This window comes from Fukomys damarensis, unplaced genomic scaffold (assembly GCF_012274545.1).
Source record: "Fukomys damarensis isolate Sample0158 unplaced genomic scaffold, DMR_v1.0_HiC HiC_scaffold_23, whole genome shotgun sequence".
Lineage (NCBI taxonomy): Eukaryota > Metazoa > Chordata > Mammalia > Rodentia > Bathyergidae > Fukomys > Fukomys damarensis.
In genome coordinates, this window is record NW_022900935.1 from 49,330,259 (window position 1) to 49,343,969 (window position 13,711).

The 13,711-nt window shown below is 36.6% G+C and overlaps 1 protein-coding gene across 6 annotated transcripts in view; it reads left to right on the forward strand.

The window, feature by feature from the left end:
• Positions 1 to 13,711, forward strand: part of Tanc2 (tetratricopeptide repeat, ankyrin repeat and coiled-coil containing 2) — a 341,666-nt gene that overhangs the window by 243,875 nt on the left and 84,080 nt on the right. For all 6 annotated transcript variants that reach the window (XM_010637504.1, XM_010637505.1, XM_010637506.1 and 3 more), the window contains 2 exons: positions 635 to 916; positions 7,242 to 7,375. In XM_010637504.1, coding sequence (XP_010635806.1) covers positions 635 to 916; positions 7,242 to 7,375 — 416 coding nt within the window. The remainder of the gene's footprint in view (positions 1 to 634; positions 917 to 7,241; positions 7,376 to 13,711) is intronic.

Below are 13,711 nucleotides of genomic sequence, written 5' to 3' on the forward strand. Positions count from 1 at the left end.
AAAAAAAAAAAAAAAAAACATCTGGAGAGGGCTCATTCCTCATAAATGGTACCTTTCACTGTGTTCATGCATTCTGGAAAGGGCAAGGCAATTTCTTTCTGCCCTTTTCTGGTTTTGTTTTTGTGTTTCTTGTTTGTTTGTTTTTTAGGATGTGGCCTGGTCCAATGTAACTGGTATTTTTAAAATTTCTATTAGTACATGTTTGCAGTACATAATAATTGCATTCATTGTGAGGAATTGGTACATGTGCATAACATGTCTCAATTCTTTTTTCTCCTTTGCCTCCACACTTTCTTTAAATTTTTTTTTGTTTGTTTTTTCTTTGTTTTTTTTGGGGGGGGGTTGCCAGCATCAGATACTATTCTTTCGTAATTTTTTATATTGTCCTGGTTTTCTGACTGTTGTAAATCATTACTGTTTGATCAGTGTTTGCATTCTGAAGTATTAAATGTACCTAGCACACCTGTGTCATTTATCTATATAAAACCAACATTTTTAGAGCTTTATTATTTTCTGAATAAGCCCAAAATATCATCGTACTGTAACTCTAGTAGACTTGTAAACTGTGATGCTCTTTTGTTTCTCTCAGTGTTGACAACTTGATTTAAGTTCTTTGTTTTATTGTTCCTTTCAGTTCGCTTTGCACCTTACAGGCCTCCAGATATCTCCCTGAAGCCTCTGCTCTTTGAAGTCCCCAGCATCACTACAGAGTCAGTGTTTGTTGGTCGAGATTGGGTTTTCCATGAAATAGATGCTCAACTTCAAAGTTCAAATGCCAGCGTGAACCAAGGAGTGGTGATTGTGGGAAATATTGGGTTTGGAAAAACTGCCATCATCTCAAGACTGGTGGCCCTTAGCTGCCATGGTACCCGGATGAGACAGATCGCCTCAGACAGTCCACATTCCTCCCCAAAACGTATGTATTCTATTTTAAGGAACTTCCTGCTTCCTTGGCTCTGAAATTTTTTTCTGATATATTTATGTTCAGTTAACATATCCTTTTATTTCTTGATTTGTAAAACTTGACTTGCATGTAAGGACCATTAATTCAGAGTTCCAAGACAGAATGTAATACTCTATGTACATCCAACCCACATATTTAACAGTTACCTAAGTAGGACTGAAAAAAAACTTTCTCATGGAATAAATTTATGACTCTTCCCTGTGTCTGTATGCTTGGTCTGTCCTTTGAATAATGACTACAGAACTTGCCTCTAGAGCCATTTGCATTCACTGTCAGATTTTGCTCAGCTTGAGCCCATTTCTTCTTGTTACATGCCAGCACATTCTGTTTGCAACCTTCATTTCTTTGCTTTTGATGTCAGTTTTACACTGCTTGGACTTGAGTTTTATTATGTCCTGGAGGGTTTCTCCTGCTTCCTCGTGGAGAGATGTTGAGTTCTCTTACCATATATATCCAGTCTTCCTTTGTCACAAGCTTAATGATCACCACTAGGATATTGTTTATTTTTAAAACATTCATATAGTATTTACTATGTGCCAGACAGTCTGTAAGTGCTTTACAAATATTAATTCACCCAGTCCTTTTATCATTTCAGTGATATTGTTGTCATCTTCATTTAACATGTTCATGTTCCTGTTGTCTTCATTTAACAGCTAAGAATCTGAGACTCATAGAGGTTAAGAATGACTCCCAGGTTTTAAAGCAAATAAATTGAAAAACTGAACAATCTGATTTCAAAAGCCATTGTATTATCTACTTTTTTATCTGCCTGTTTACTAGTGAAACTCACTCAAGTAAAATATTCTGGGCATAGTGGCACATGTCTATAATCCTAGCACTTGGGAGGCTGATGCAAGAGGATTGCTGTGAGTTTGAGGCCCACTTGAGCTACATAATGAATTCAAGGCCAGCCTAAACTGCATAACAAGACCCTGTCTCAAAACAACAACAAAAATAGTGTAAAGGCATATAAATGTCCTTTATATACACACTATACATATGTTATCAGTCTGCCTGGTTTCTTTTAGTTATGAGAAAAAAAAAAAGCTGTTGTACACTAGCTTTGTAGCAAAACATAGCTATACTAGTAATTTGGCCTACCCATACACATTCACATAACAACCACTGGAAATTGTGTGTGATCATAATATTAACCATGTCTATACAGGAACTCACTGAATACCTTCTCTTTATCTTACTTCCAGTTGAAATTAGTATCAAGTAGGAAGATTAACTCTAGTAAACATACAGATATCTAACATTAAGAAGAATGATTAGCTTCTAAGAAGAAAGCTGGTTAAATCAAAATACCTACCGTCTTTGGGCCGGGGATTTAGCTCAGTGGTGCCATTGCCTACCTTGCAAGCCCAAGGTCCCAAGTTTGATCCTAGGTACCAAAAAAAAAGTCTTTATCACACAGTATGGTAAGAAATGGTATAGAAGTTGGAAACTGGATAAAGAAGATGTGGTTTTTCTATAAAATGGAATATTACTCAGCCATAAAGAATGAGAAAATAGATTCATTCATAGGAAAATGGATACATATTGAAGATATACTCCTAAGCGAAATAAATAAGGCACACATGTGTAAATACCGAATAGTTTCTCTGGTGTGAATAATCTGCAATAATACAGAAGATCCTAATAAGATTACTGACATTGAGAAATGGGAAGAAAGGAGCTAAAGGTGTCGGGAAGGTGGGATGGGTAGGGGAAGGGTAAAAAGGAAAAGAAAAAAGTGTGAGATAATGAAAAGATGGAAATAAAGTGGTTGTAGATGGGGAGGGGAGGAGGGAGTGAAGGGAGGGCAGGGACAAGGGGAAAAAATGAGAACCAAGACCTGTCATGTAGAGGTACATGATCCCAACAATGAATGTAACTGTACTGTATCCCTAAAATGTACCAATAAACTCAATTAAAGCTGAAAAAAAAAGAGAAATGGTATAGAATAATTCTTCAGGAGAATATCATGCTTAGATTCTAAGTGGATCTCTTCTAAAACAGATTGTCATAGTACTCTAGAACCCAGAACCCAAGATTTGTGCCCAGCACTTACACTGTATACTGTCTTATGACCTTGAGAATTTTACTTTTTTCTTTAGATCTCAATTTTCTTTAGAAGTATGACTAGCTGATATTTAAGACTTGCTTCTAGCTGGGTATGGTGGCACATACCTTTAATCCCTGCACTCTGGAAGGTGGAGGCAATGAGGATCACAATTTTCAAACCTAGGTTAGACAACTTGATGACTTAGCAAGATCCTGTTTCAAATTTAAAAATAAAATGGAGGAGCATAGTATGGGGATGTAGCTCAATGTAAATGTCCTGGATTCAATTATTAGCACAGGTAGTAATAGTAGTAGTAGTAGTAGTAGTAGTAGTAGTAGTAGTAGTAGTAACAATAAACAATAAGCCAAATTTTTGATTCTTAGAATAGTTGTTGATGGTTGAAAACACACCTATTTCAGTGTTTTCCTTTGAGTGCTTAAATATCACGCTCAACTGCTTAACACCTGTAGTCTAAGAGGTGATCTGTTTTAGTGTGTCTGAAAGAAAATCAGATAGCTTATATTCTCTGTGACTTCTTTGTATTTCAGTGTTGCAGATAGCAGTGTGATGGAATCATTCTTGACAGGAGATAAATCCCAACCAGGGGCAAAAGCAGCTTTCTCAGAAAGCAAAGGCACCTATTTGACCCCTACAAGCCTGGGAGAGCAAGAGTTAATAGAAAAATAGCCCATGTGTTCCTCGAAGAGATGCTTCTTTTTTGGTTTTTTGAGACAGGATCTTGCTATATAGTTAAAGATGGCCTCAAACTTGCAGATCCTCCTGCTTCAGCCTCCTCAGCACTGGGATTATAGCACCACCACACCCAGCTCCAAAGAGATTCTTTCCCCCCCCCCATTAAGAATGTATTGGTACATTTTAGGTATACAGTGCATTTACATTCATCATTGGGAACTTGTACCTTTACATGACAGGTCTTGGTTCTTATTTTTTCCCCATTCCCCTACCCTCCCTTTGCCCCCTCCACTTTTCCCTATTTACAAAGATTTTTTTTTTTTTTTTTTGCTTTCCTTTTATTTTTTCTTTCCCTTCTCCCAAGAATTATCAAAGCATTGGGGTACTTCCCATTCATAAGATATGTGTCTATTGTTAAGATGTAGATTCAGCCTGATAGTTAATTTTCAAAACCTGAAAAGGAGTGATGGGAGATAGAATCTATGGTGATAGATCAAGACCATGTTTGTCACAATGATTCTTGTAGCAGTTTGTTGGTATTCAAACCACATTCTACCAGTATAATCTTTAAGAAGCAATAGTCCTTAAAGAGTCACAAATGCAAGCTATTTTTTAGCTTTTATCTGTCATTATTTGAGCTAGCACTAAAAGTGCAACTTGCAGCAGCAGAAATTTTTCCAAGAATGAGTAAGAATGACATCAGAAGGTTGGCTTAATTTTTTAGAGTTTAACTTGTATTAAACTTGGATAGCTTTCCTAATTCTCTGTCATTGATACCAGTGATATAATTGTAGTAATAATAAAAATAAGCAGAAAGTTTTGGAACTTTTGCTTTATCTGTCTGTGCATCATCTGTTATTCTTCCTTCTGCCTTCTCCACACTGAACAGCACTGCTACATGTGATGTGAGCTTAGGCCTGCAGTACTTCATTGCCTACCCCTCCTTCTTTCAGCTCTCTCAGCTGTCCTCCTTGTCATTTCCCTGGGCAGGTGCAGAAAAGCTTCAAGGTAGGCACTAGCCTATTATCCTGCTTCCTGCCTACTTTCCCAAATCTGAGTCACCCCTCATTCTGTGCAACATCACCCACCTACCCCAAACCACATACACACAAAGAGCAAAAACATTTTGTGGAAATAGATCCATTGTATAATTCAGACATTGTTACAGTAACTGTACTCAGTACAGTAGTTAGGGAAATTCTGTCTAATACAAGACTATATTTTCCCTACCACTAAAATCTTCGAATGTGGTCACTTGGATTTGACATTTGTTAACAGCTGCCAAGCCCAGAAACAGCTGCTAAGTAACTCTTTCCCTACTCTGCTCATTTCAGAAGTCTCTTTGCCAATTTGTTGTGTGCACTACCACTTAACTATCAACTGTCATTTCCACTGTTCTCTGAATACCAAATAGAAAGTGAGATACTTGGACAAAAAAAGAAGGGCATCTCTGAAAGGGAATAGCTGAAAGAAAGAGTATTTGGACAGTAATTACCCAAAAAATCAAATTCCAGGCAAAAGGAATGGAGTCACAGGAGAGAAATGAACAGCAGAAGTAATTCAGTGACAGTCAAATGACTGTACTTAGTCTCAACTCAAGGTGTCTTGCATTTCTTCAGTCTTGTTTACCATCTTCTTTACCCTCTATCCTGCAGTTATTCAGAACTATTCAGTTGTATAGAAGAGATCTCAATTCATTCTTAGTGGTAGGGAGTTTATTTTAGTCTTTAGTATCTTGTAAGTATGATCTTATTCCAAAAATAGTCTATAATTTTAGCAGTAAGAAAGCATTTTCTGAATACCAGAAACAAATGAAATTTTAAAAAATATTATGGAGCCTCAGAAGGCTGAGGCAGAAGGATCATAGATTCAAGGTCAGTCTGGGTAAAATAGACCCCCATCTTTAAAAATCAAATTTAAAAAGTCATATGGAGCCATAATTTACAACCCATACAACTCATCCATTTAAAGTGTTTGATTCATTATTTTTAGTATAATCATGAGGTTGTATAACAATTGTCATCTAATTCTAAAACATCTAATTCTAAAAGAAACCCATGCTTCTTACTAAGTAAATCCCAATTTTCCTTGTAATCCCCTACCTCAAGCCTTAGGAAACCCCTTGTTGACTTTCTGTCTCTGGGGAATTCCCTGTTCTGGGCATTTCGTATAAGTAGAGGTATATACAATGTGTCTTCCTCTCAGTCTCCCAATGCTTCACACCGGGCTATATCCCCAGTCAGTCCCTGGCCTTTTTTTTTAAACAGGATCTGGCTGTGTCACCAAGCTGTCATGCTGGGCTCAAATTTTCAGGCCCCCTGCCTCAGCCTCCTAGAGTATAATGATTACAAGCATGTGCCATCACACCTAGATATATGGTCTTCTTGACTGACTTCTTTGATTTAGCATATTATTTTCAGGGGTCATTTGTGGTGTAGTATCAAGAGCCATTCTATATAATTTTGAGGAAAAAATGATTTCACAATTAAATTATGATTAGGTCTGTATGAGGCCCAGTCTTCTTGCCTGTGGGTCAGCTGTGACATGCCAAAAAATAACTCAGTTTTGCCTCCAGTCCCAGCTGAGGCCTCAATGATCCCATGATGCTGTGACACTCAAAGGCAAAATTATATCAACTGAAGACATCTGGTTCTTTGAGAACTGAGCAGTAATACAAAAAGAGAAAGGTATCACCTGGGAAGGAACAAATTTCTTATCAACTTAACTCATCCCACCTACTGTTGTAAGAATGTTTTTTTTGCTCATTTTACTGTCCTAATCAACCTAAACTCTTCATTAACCTAAAATCCTCATCAGCGTAAGGTCCTTATCTTCATAGGATTACCGCCACTCTCCAGGTCACCTGATATTTCCTCCGATTATAAGATCCTTGTCAATTTAGGATTATTGCCACCCTCTGATTCATTTGATACTCCCTATGAACCTAATACATAGTGGCAAGTTTGGAGTGCCTTTGTCTTTGCTATGTAGAGCAGCACTGATCAACACAAGACCCAACCTTTTCTCTAAGTCTCATTTCCTGTCTTTATTCTCTAATTAGCCTTGCATTGTTGGGGCTTACAGGAGACCAGGACCCACTGCAGGGGTTCTAGTATTATCCCCTTTCCTGTTCCCTATAGTATAATGTATCGATGTCTCATTTCTTTTTTTGGGGGGTGTACTGGGGATCGAATTCAGGTCCTAGCACCTGTAAGGCAGGCAGTGGAACCACTGAGCTAAATCCCCCGGCCCGCTTTTTATTTACTACTACAACAAGTAGTAGTTTGTTGTATGTATATATCACAGTTTATCTATTCATCGGCTAATGGACATTTATCTCTAGTTGTGGCTATTTTGAGTCAGACTTCTCTGAACATCTGTGTATAAATTTTTCTGTGGATATATGTTTTTGTTTCTCTTGGGTATAGCTGAAAGTGGAATTGCTGGGTCATATAACAAATGGAATTTAACTAACCTCCCTTAGTTCAGAGTTTTATGGTTATCTGATGCAAACATTTCATCTTTTAAATCCAGATGTAGATGCCAACAGAGAGCTCCCACTCACACAGCCACCTGCAGCCCACTCATCCATCACCAGTGGAAGCTGCCCAGGAACCCCAGAAATGCGCAGGCGGCAAGAGGAGGCTATGAGAAGACTAGCCTCACAGGTACAGTAGGATTCCCGAGTTGGGGACATGCTAGTTCCATTTCATTGTCAAGGCAAATTTGGAGACACCCTTGACTAAGTGAACAAAAATATGTAAAGATCCACCATGAAAATATGGAGAAGAGTTTCTGGCTGTTTGGGTTTTGGTTTTAATTCTAGGGGAAAACAATACTTTGTTATAATGAAATCAGAACCTTGGAGTTGAAAGACTCTTAGAAATATAGTCTTAATGAATAGATTAAGGAGGGTGAGACTCAAAGAAGTTGTATGGTGGGCCAGAGATTTAGCTCAGTGGCACCATGCCTGACTCACAAGCGCAAGGTCTTGAGTTTGATTCCCTGGTACCAAAAAAGAAGTTGTATGATTTACCTAAGGTTTCAGTATAAGTAATCAGTATTTTAAAAATTTATATTCCTGTCTCAAAACTTTTAGTTTTACTCTCCATGATATTTTTTGTTTGGGTTGAAAATTCCCTTTTTTCTCAAACTAATGTGCACATAGAAAAATCAAGTAATACTCAGAACCAGCAATTTACTTCCTCTGCCTAACGCATCTTTATATGCTGCTATAATTTTTCTTATTCATTTACATAGTATATCTTGCTTCTTATTGTAAATAAGTATAGCTCTTTCACCTTCCTCCATCATCCCAATGCAGTTATATCACGGTACATGGCTGAATCACTACTGTGGCATTTCCAGTATTAATATCATGCAATCATGGTTCACTCTTGAGCCAACAATAACATTTCCTTCTTGAACAAATATCTCTTCCCTAGCATTTATATAAAATGCCTCACTTTAAAATGTGCTTATTTTTCTTCAAACCTTTGACTAAGTTATTCCATAACCCTTAATATAGCTTTATGAAATGCCACTTTCCAAACTTATCAATTACATTCTCTTTTCCCTAGATAAAATCCATCCTGTAGATAAATTTATTTGCACCTGGAAACAGGATATGTTCAAGTTTACATTACACATTGTACAAGAAATGTTCCCTTGGGTTAATATTGAATATCCCAGAATTTGTGTTGTGGAAGCATAGGACAGAAGCCAATAATCTTGCTTCTCACTATATGAAACTAGTAAGCAGACATTAACTTTTTTCCACATCTTTTTTATTAGTGTATATTGGTTATTGTCTTAAGTCACTTTTCATATCACTGGGACAAAATATCCAGTATCCAGAACTTAAAGAAGAGGTTTATTTTGGCTCACAATTTAGTCCATAGTTGGCCAGCTCCAAGGCAGGAAAGCATGGTGGAAAGGCACGAGCAGAGGGAATCTCAGGGAAAGCTAAGCCAGAAAGAGAAAGAAGGGAGGAACCAGGAAGAGAGATACACCCTACCAGACCTCTGATCCATGTCTTTAGACCAGGCCCCAACTCCTAACATCATTAAACTGTAGCACCCCATGGTCCAGTCTTCTTCCAGAAGCTCCACTGATGAACACATGAGGCTGTTGGGAGATATCTAAATATAAACTGTAACAGTTCTGCAGATTAATGGGTTTCATTAATCATTCTTCCCCCCCCTGTAGTTCCTTTTGCCCTACCCTCACCTTAGTTTTGCATTCAGGTGGGGCTCAATCCGTATATTTTAATAATATCCATGCCCCCGTTACCTACCTTTGCACTCCAGTCTCCCTCTCCCTTATCAGACATTAACTTTTTTAATGAGATTTTAAAATCAGTATTTTGATGCAGTAACACAGTGTGCAACACTTTTTAGGGCTTCTTAATGTAGTTATTTGTGTCAATTCTGATATATCAGTAATTACCATTGGTATTTCATAGTATTCTTGCTACTTCTTGTCTGCTAATTAATAGAGAACTCTGAAGTGTTTTTGTTGTAACTTTAAAACAATTTTATTTGTTGAAGAAACACTTTACACTTGAGGTATAACAAGTTTTATTAGGTCAGCATCACTCAAGTGTATATCCAGTTAACATTGCATATATCTTTGTTCTTTCTGGGGTGGGGGTTGAGACAGCATCTAGCTATGGAGTTTAGGCTTGCCTTGAATTCAGGGCAGTCCTCCTGCCTCAGCCTCCAGAGTACTGGGATTACAGGATTCAGGGCCACATCCAGCCTTCTGTGTTTCTGAAATATGATTCAGAGTACCGAGGTATAGAAATCTCATTCAGAATCCTTCCTAGATATGTGAATTTAATTATTCTAAGAGTAGTTTTCTAGGTTTTGGATCTATTATCACCATGTCTTCATGCAGTGTTTGCAGGACAAGGAGATAATGCCTTCTGTTTACCGAGGACTTAGTAAGTGTTGGGGCTCAGTATTATATTTTTTTGTTACCTCATCTCTTCATTCTTACCTTAATCCTATGAGGTAATCATTATTATCCCAGTTGCAAGTAAGAAAACTAAAGCGCCAGTGATTTTTAAAAAGCAGAGCTAGGATTCAAAGCAAATATTTACCTCTGTAAGATTACTATTATTATTATTCCATTCTTTAAACACAGAACCAGAGTCTCTAAGGATAAATAACTTGCCTGGGAAATCATACTAGCATATAACTAGGTCAAGATTTAAAACAAGGCAAGCAGGGTCCAGAGCCTATACTTATGGCTAATACTGCCTCTCTAGTGTGATGGAAAGGATTTCTGTTTAGTGTTCTTTTAGAAAAATCTATCAATCATTGAGTGAGACCTCAAAGCAAGAAAACATTAGGCAAGTTATCACTGACTTAGTCCTTAGAGTAAGAAGCTAATACATACAAAATAAGCTAACTAGAGAAACCAACTCATTTTAAAAAGTGTCACAGATTGAATGCAGAGGGTTTTTCTTCCCAAACAAATTTATGTAGGAAAGGAAGAGAAATGTCATTCTTGCCAAGAAACTAGTACCATACCATATCAGTGACATATCAAATGCTCAGAGTTCTTGAGATTGTTACTACTACTGTTAAAACTCTCAGCCAAAGAAGTAATTTTTTTCAGCAATCCTTTAACATGGAATGTGTTAATCATAATATGTAGATAGAAGCTGGGCACATGCATGGAAAGAGGTAAGAAGGGAGACAATATAAAAACTACAGTGAAATATAAAATTTAATTTATGTTGCTATAGCTATTTTTCAAAAATTTACACTTAGGAGATACAAGATTTAAACTCACAATATTACCTATAAATAATGTCGTATACAATTTGGGGCTTTTCAACTCTGAAGTTTTATAGTCAGACCCAGGTATCAGCAGTTCTGGATATATATATAAAAGAAATGAAATCTTTGTATTGAAGGAGTAGCTGTACTTCTTGTTTAATGAAGCACTAGTCACAATAGTCATGATATAAACCAATCTAAGTGTTAGTCAGTTATAAATGGATAAAGAAAATGTGGTATGTACTCACAGTGGATTACTGTTCAGCCTTTAAAAAAAAAAAAATCCTGTCATTTGCAATAACATACATGAATCAGCAGGTCATTATCCTAAGTGAAATGAGCTAAGCACAGAAGGCTAATGCCACATGATATCACTTATATGTGGAATCCTTAAAGTTGAATTCATAGAAGTAGAGTAGAATGATAGTTACCAGAAGTTGGGAAGGCAGAGACTAGGGAGAGAGTTGTTAATCAAATTTCAGATAAAAGAAATTATTTTGAGATTTATGCCATAGCAGGATATCTACAATAATAATGTGTGTTCTTAAATAACTAAGAGAAAAAATGATATGTTAAGTATCTTGATTTAATCATTCAACATTTTATATATATACCAAAGCATTACATTATACTCTATCAATGGGTTGTGAATTGTTAATTAAAAATAATAGCTGCGGGCTGGAGATTTAGCTTAGGGGTACCATCACCTACCTTGCAAGGTCCTGAGTTCAATCCCTGGTACCAAATAATAATAATAATAATAATAATAATAATAATAATAATAGCAATAATAGTAACTGGACATGGTGGCACACATCTGTAATCCTAGCACTTAGGAGGCTGAGGCAGGGGAATCACCGTGAGTTTGAGGCCAGCCTGAGCTACATAACAAAAAACAACAACATACATACATACATACATACAGCAAAATACTAATAATTTTCTAAATCTACCAATAGTCAGGTTTTAGCATAGTATCAAAGAAGAATGTACATAATTACCTGAAAAGATTATTAAAATATCCTTCATTTCTCTAAGTGGGGGGGCTTTCCTTATATAGTTGAACCTGAAACAATATATTGCAACATAGTGAATACAGAGGCAGACATAGTTTGTTGCAAAAGTATAAAATAATGCTACTTTTTACCTGAAACTATTTTGAAAAAGTTATTTTCCTAAAAATAAGCTCTTAGGTATCAATGTAAGTTTAAATAAACCAATAAAATTTTAAGGAAAACATAGTCACAGCAGTTAACACAGTCCCTAATATTTAAAGGACACAGCCACCCCCAATACCCTTCTCAGAACCATCTTGAAAAAACACAGGAGCTAATGACTAAAGCTGGAACAAATTGAACAACAAAATAAATAGAGTATTGGATCACAACCAATAAAATGAAATAAGTCCGTACTTATTAAATAAATAAGGGAGAGAGGAAAGTTTTTCTTCCAGTTGGATTCTAATTAACAAATGTAAAAAGAAAGGAAAATAAAAAATCATTACTGAGCAAATAGACAATAATAATTGTTACCAAAAAGATCCACTAATGAATACTAAAGTTAATGGGCGAAAGTTTGAGGTGAAGCAGAATTTTCATCTTCTCAAATAATCTCCCTTAAGATACTTAAGTGCAAAAAGAAAGACAGCAGCTTTACCCTGAAGTAACCCGACAGAACCTTAATTTCAACTAAGTGAACAAGATCAACATCACTAGTAACAAGACATGCCAACATTGAGAACCCCATGACATGATTCACTAAGGATGCAACACTGTTTTTGTGGTGCTTTTGACCCAAAAAAAGTGTAAGCCAGGCATGATGGTAATGGCTATCCTATAATCCCAACACTTATTCTTCAGAAGAAATAGTTGCCATATCACATATTATCATGTACAAGAGAAGATATAGTGTGCCAAAATCAATACATATAAATACTTTGGGAAAGTATAAAATATTCTTGAATAGAGATAAGAAAAGATGGGGTCTCATAAGGAGAACACACTGGATTAAGAACACAATGTGTGACTATCCTTAGTCATCCAAAGGACTGCTGTGGATGCCCAGGACCTCCCTCCCAGGGAAGAGGTTAGGCAGGGTCAGGTTTCCTTGCCCTGCCTTGGATTCATTGATACCTATGGGAACCCAGTGAAGAATCCCCCCACACATGTGTGTTTGAATTTGTTTCAAGGCTTCAGGAGTTTTAAAGGAGGGCAGCGATAAGGGGAAAATATGAGAACCAAGATCTGTCATGTAAAGGTACAAGATCCCAGTGATAAATGTAGCTATACTGTATACCTAAAACGTACCAATAAACTCAATGAGAAAAAAACAATCCCAACACTGGTAGGCTGAGGCAGAAGAATCACAAGTTTGAGACCAGCCTGGGCAATTTAGTAACTTAGCAAGACTCTCTCAAAATTTTTAAAAATAGTAATAATAAAAGAGCCGGGGATATAGCTAAATGTGCAGGCCCTGGGTTTAATACCCAGTACTTCCAGGAAAAAAAGTTTCAGATCATCAGAAAATATCAGACAAACATAAATTGATAGACATTAATCAAAGAACTGACCATACCTTTGAAAGTGTCAAGGTTATGGAAAACACTGACTGAAGATCTCTTATAGACAAAAAGAGACTAAGGAGAAATAACTGAATGACACGTGGTCCTGGTTAGAATCCTGGACAGGAAAGGACAAAGCGGGAAATACTAAAATTTGAATATCTTTGGTTAATATTATTATGCCTATGTTAACTTACTGTTTTGATAATTGTACTATGGTTATGTAAAATGCTAATGCTAGTATAAGCTTGGTGAGGGATAAATGGAAACTATATACTGCTTCTGAAACATTGCTGTAAGTCTAAAATTATCAAAGTAAAAACTTCAAAAGTAAATAAAATTCCTGTTGTCCCTTCTCAAAAAAAAAGGCATGACTCCAAATTGGAAAATTACTGAGACAGAACTCAAGCCTGGAAGCTATTCTTAGCTTCCAGTCTCACAGTAAAGGTAAGAATTATAATTGAGGGACAAGAGGTAGTAATTATTCACAGTGAGCCTCCTAGAAATACTAAAAAACAGACATTAGGAGCTGAAGGTTCATACTGGTTAGAAAATCATTCAGAGAGTAATGACAGAGAAGACACTCATACGCAGAATGATGAAAAAGAGACAGATTCTGTTGAGTATGAGTACAGACCTGAGGGAAAGATAGCTGC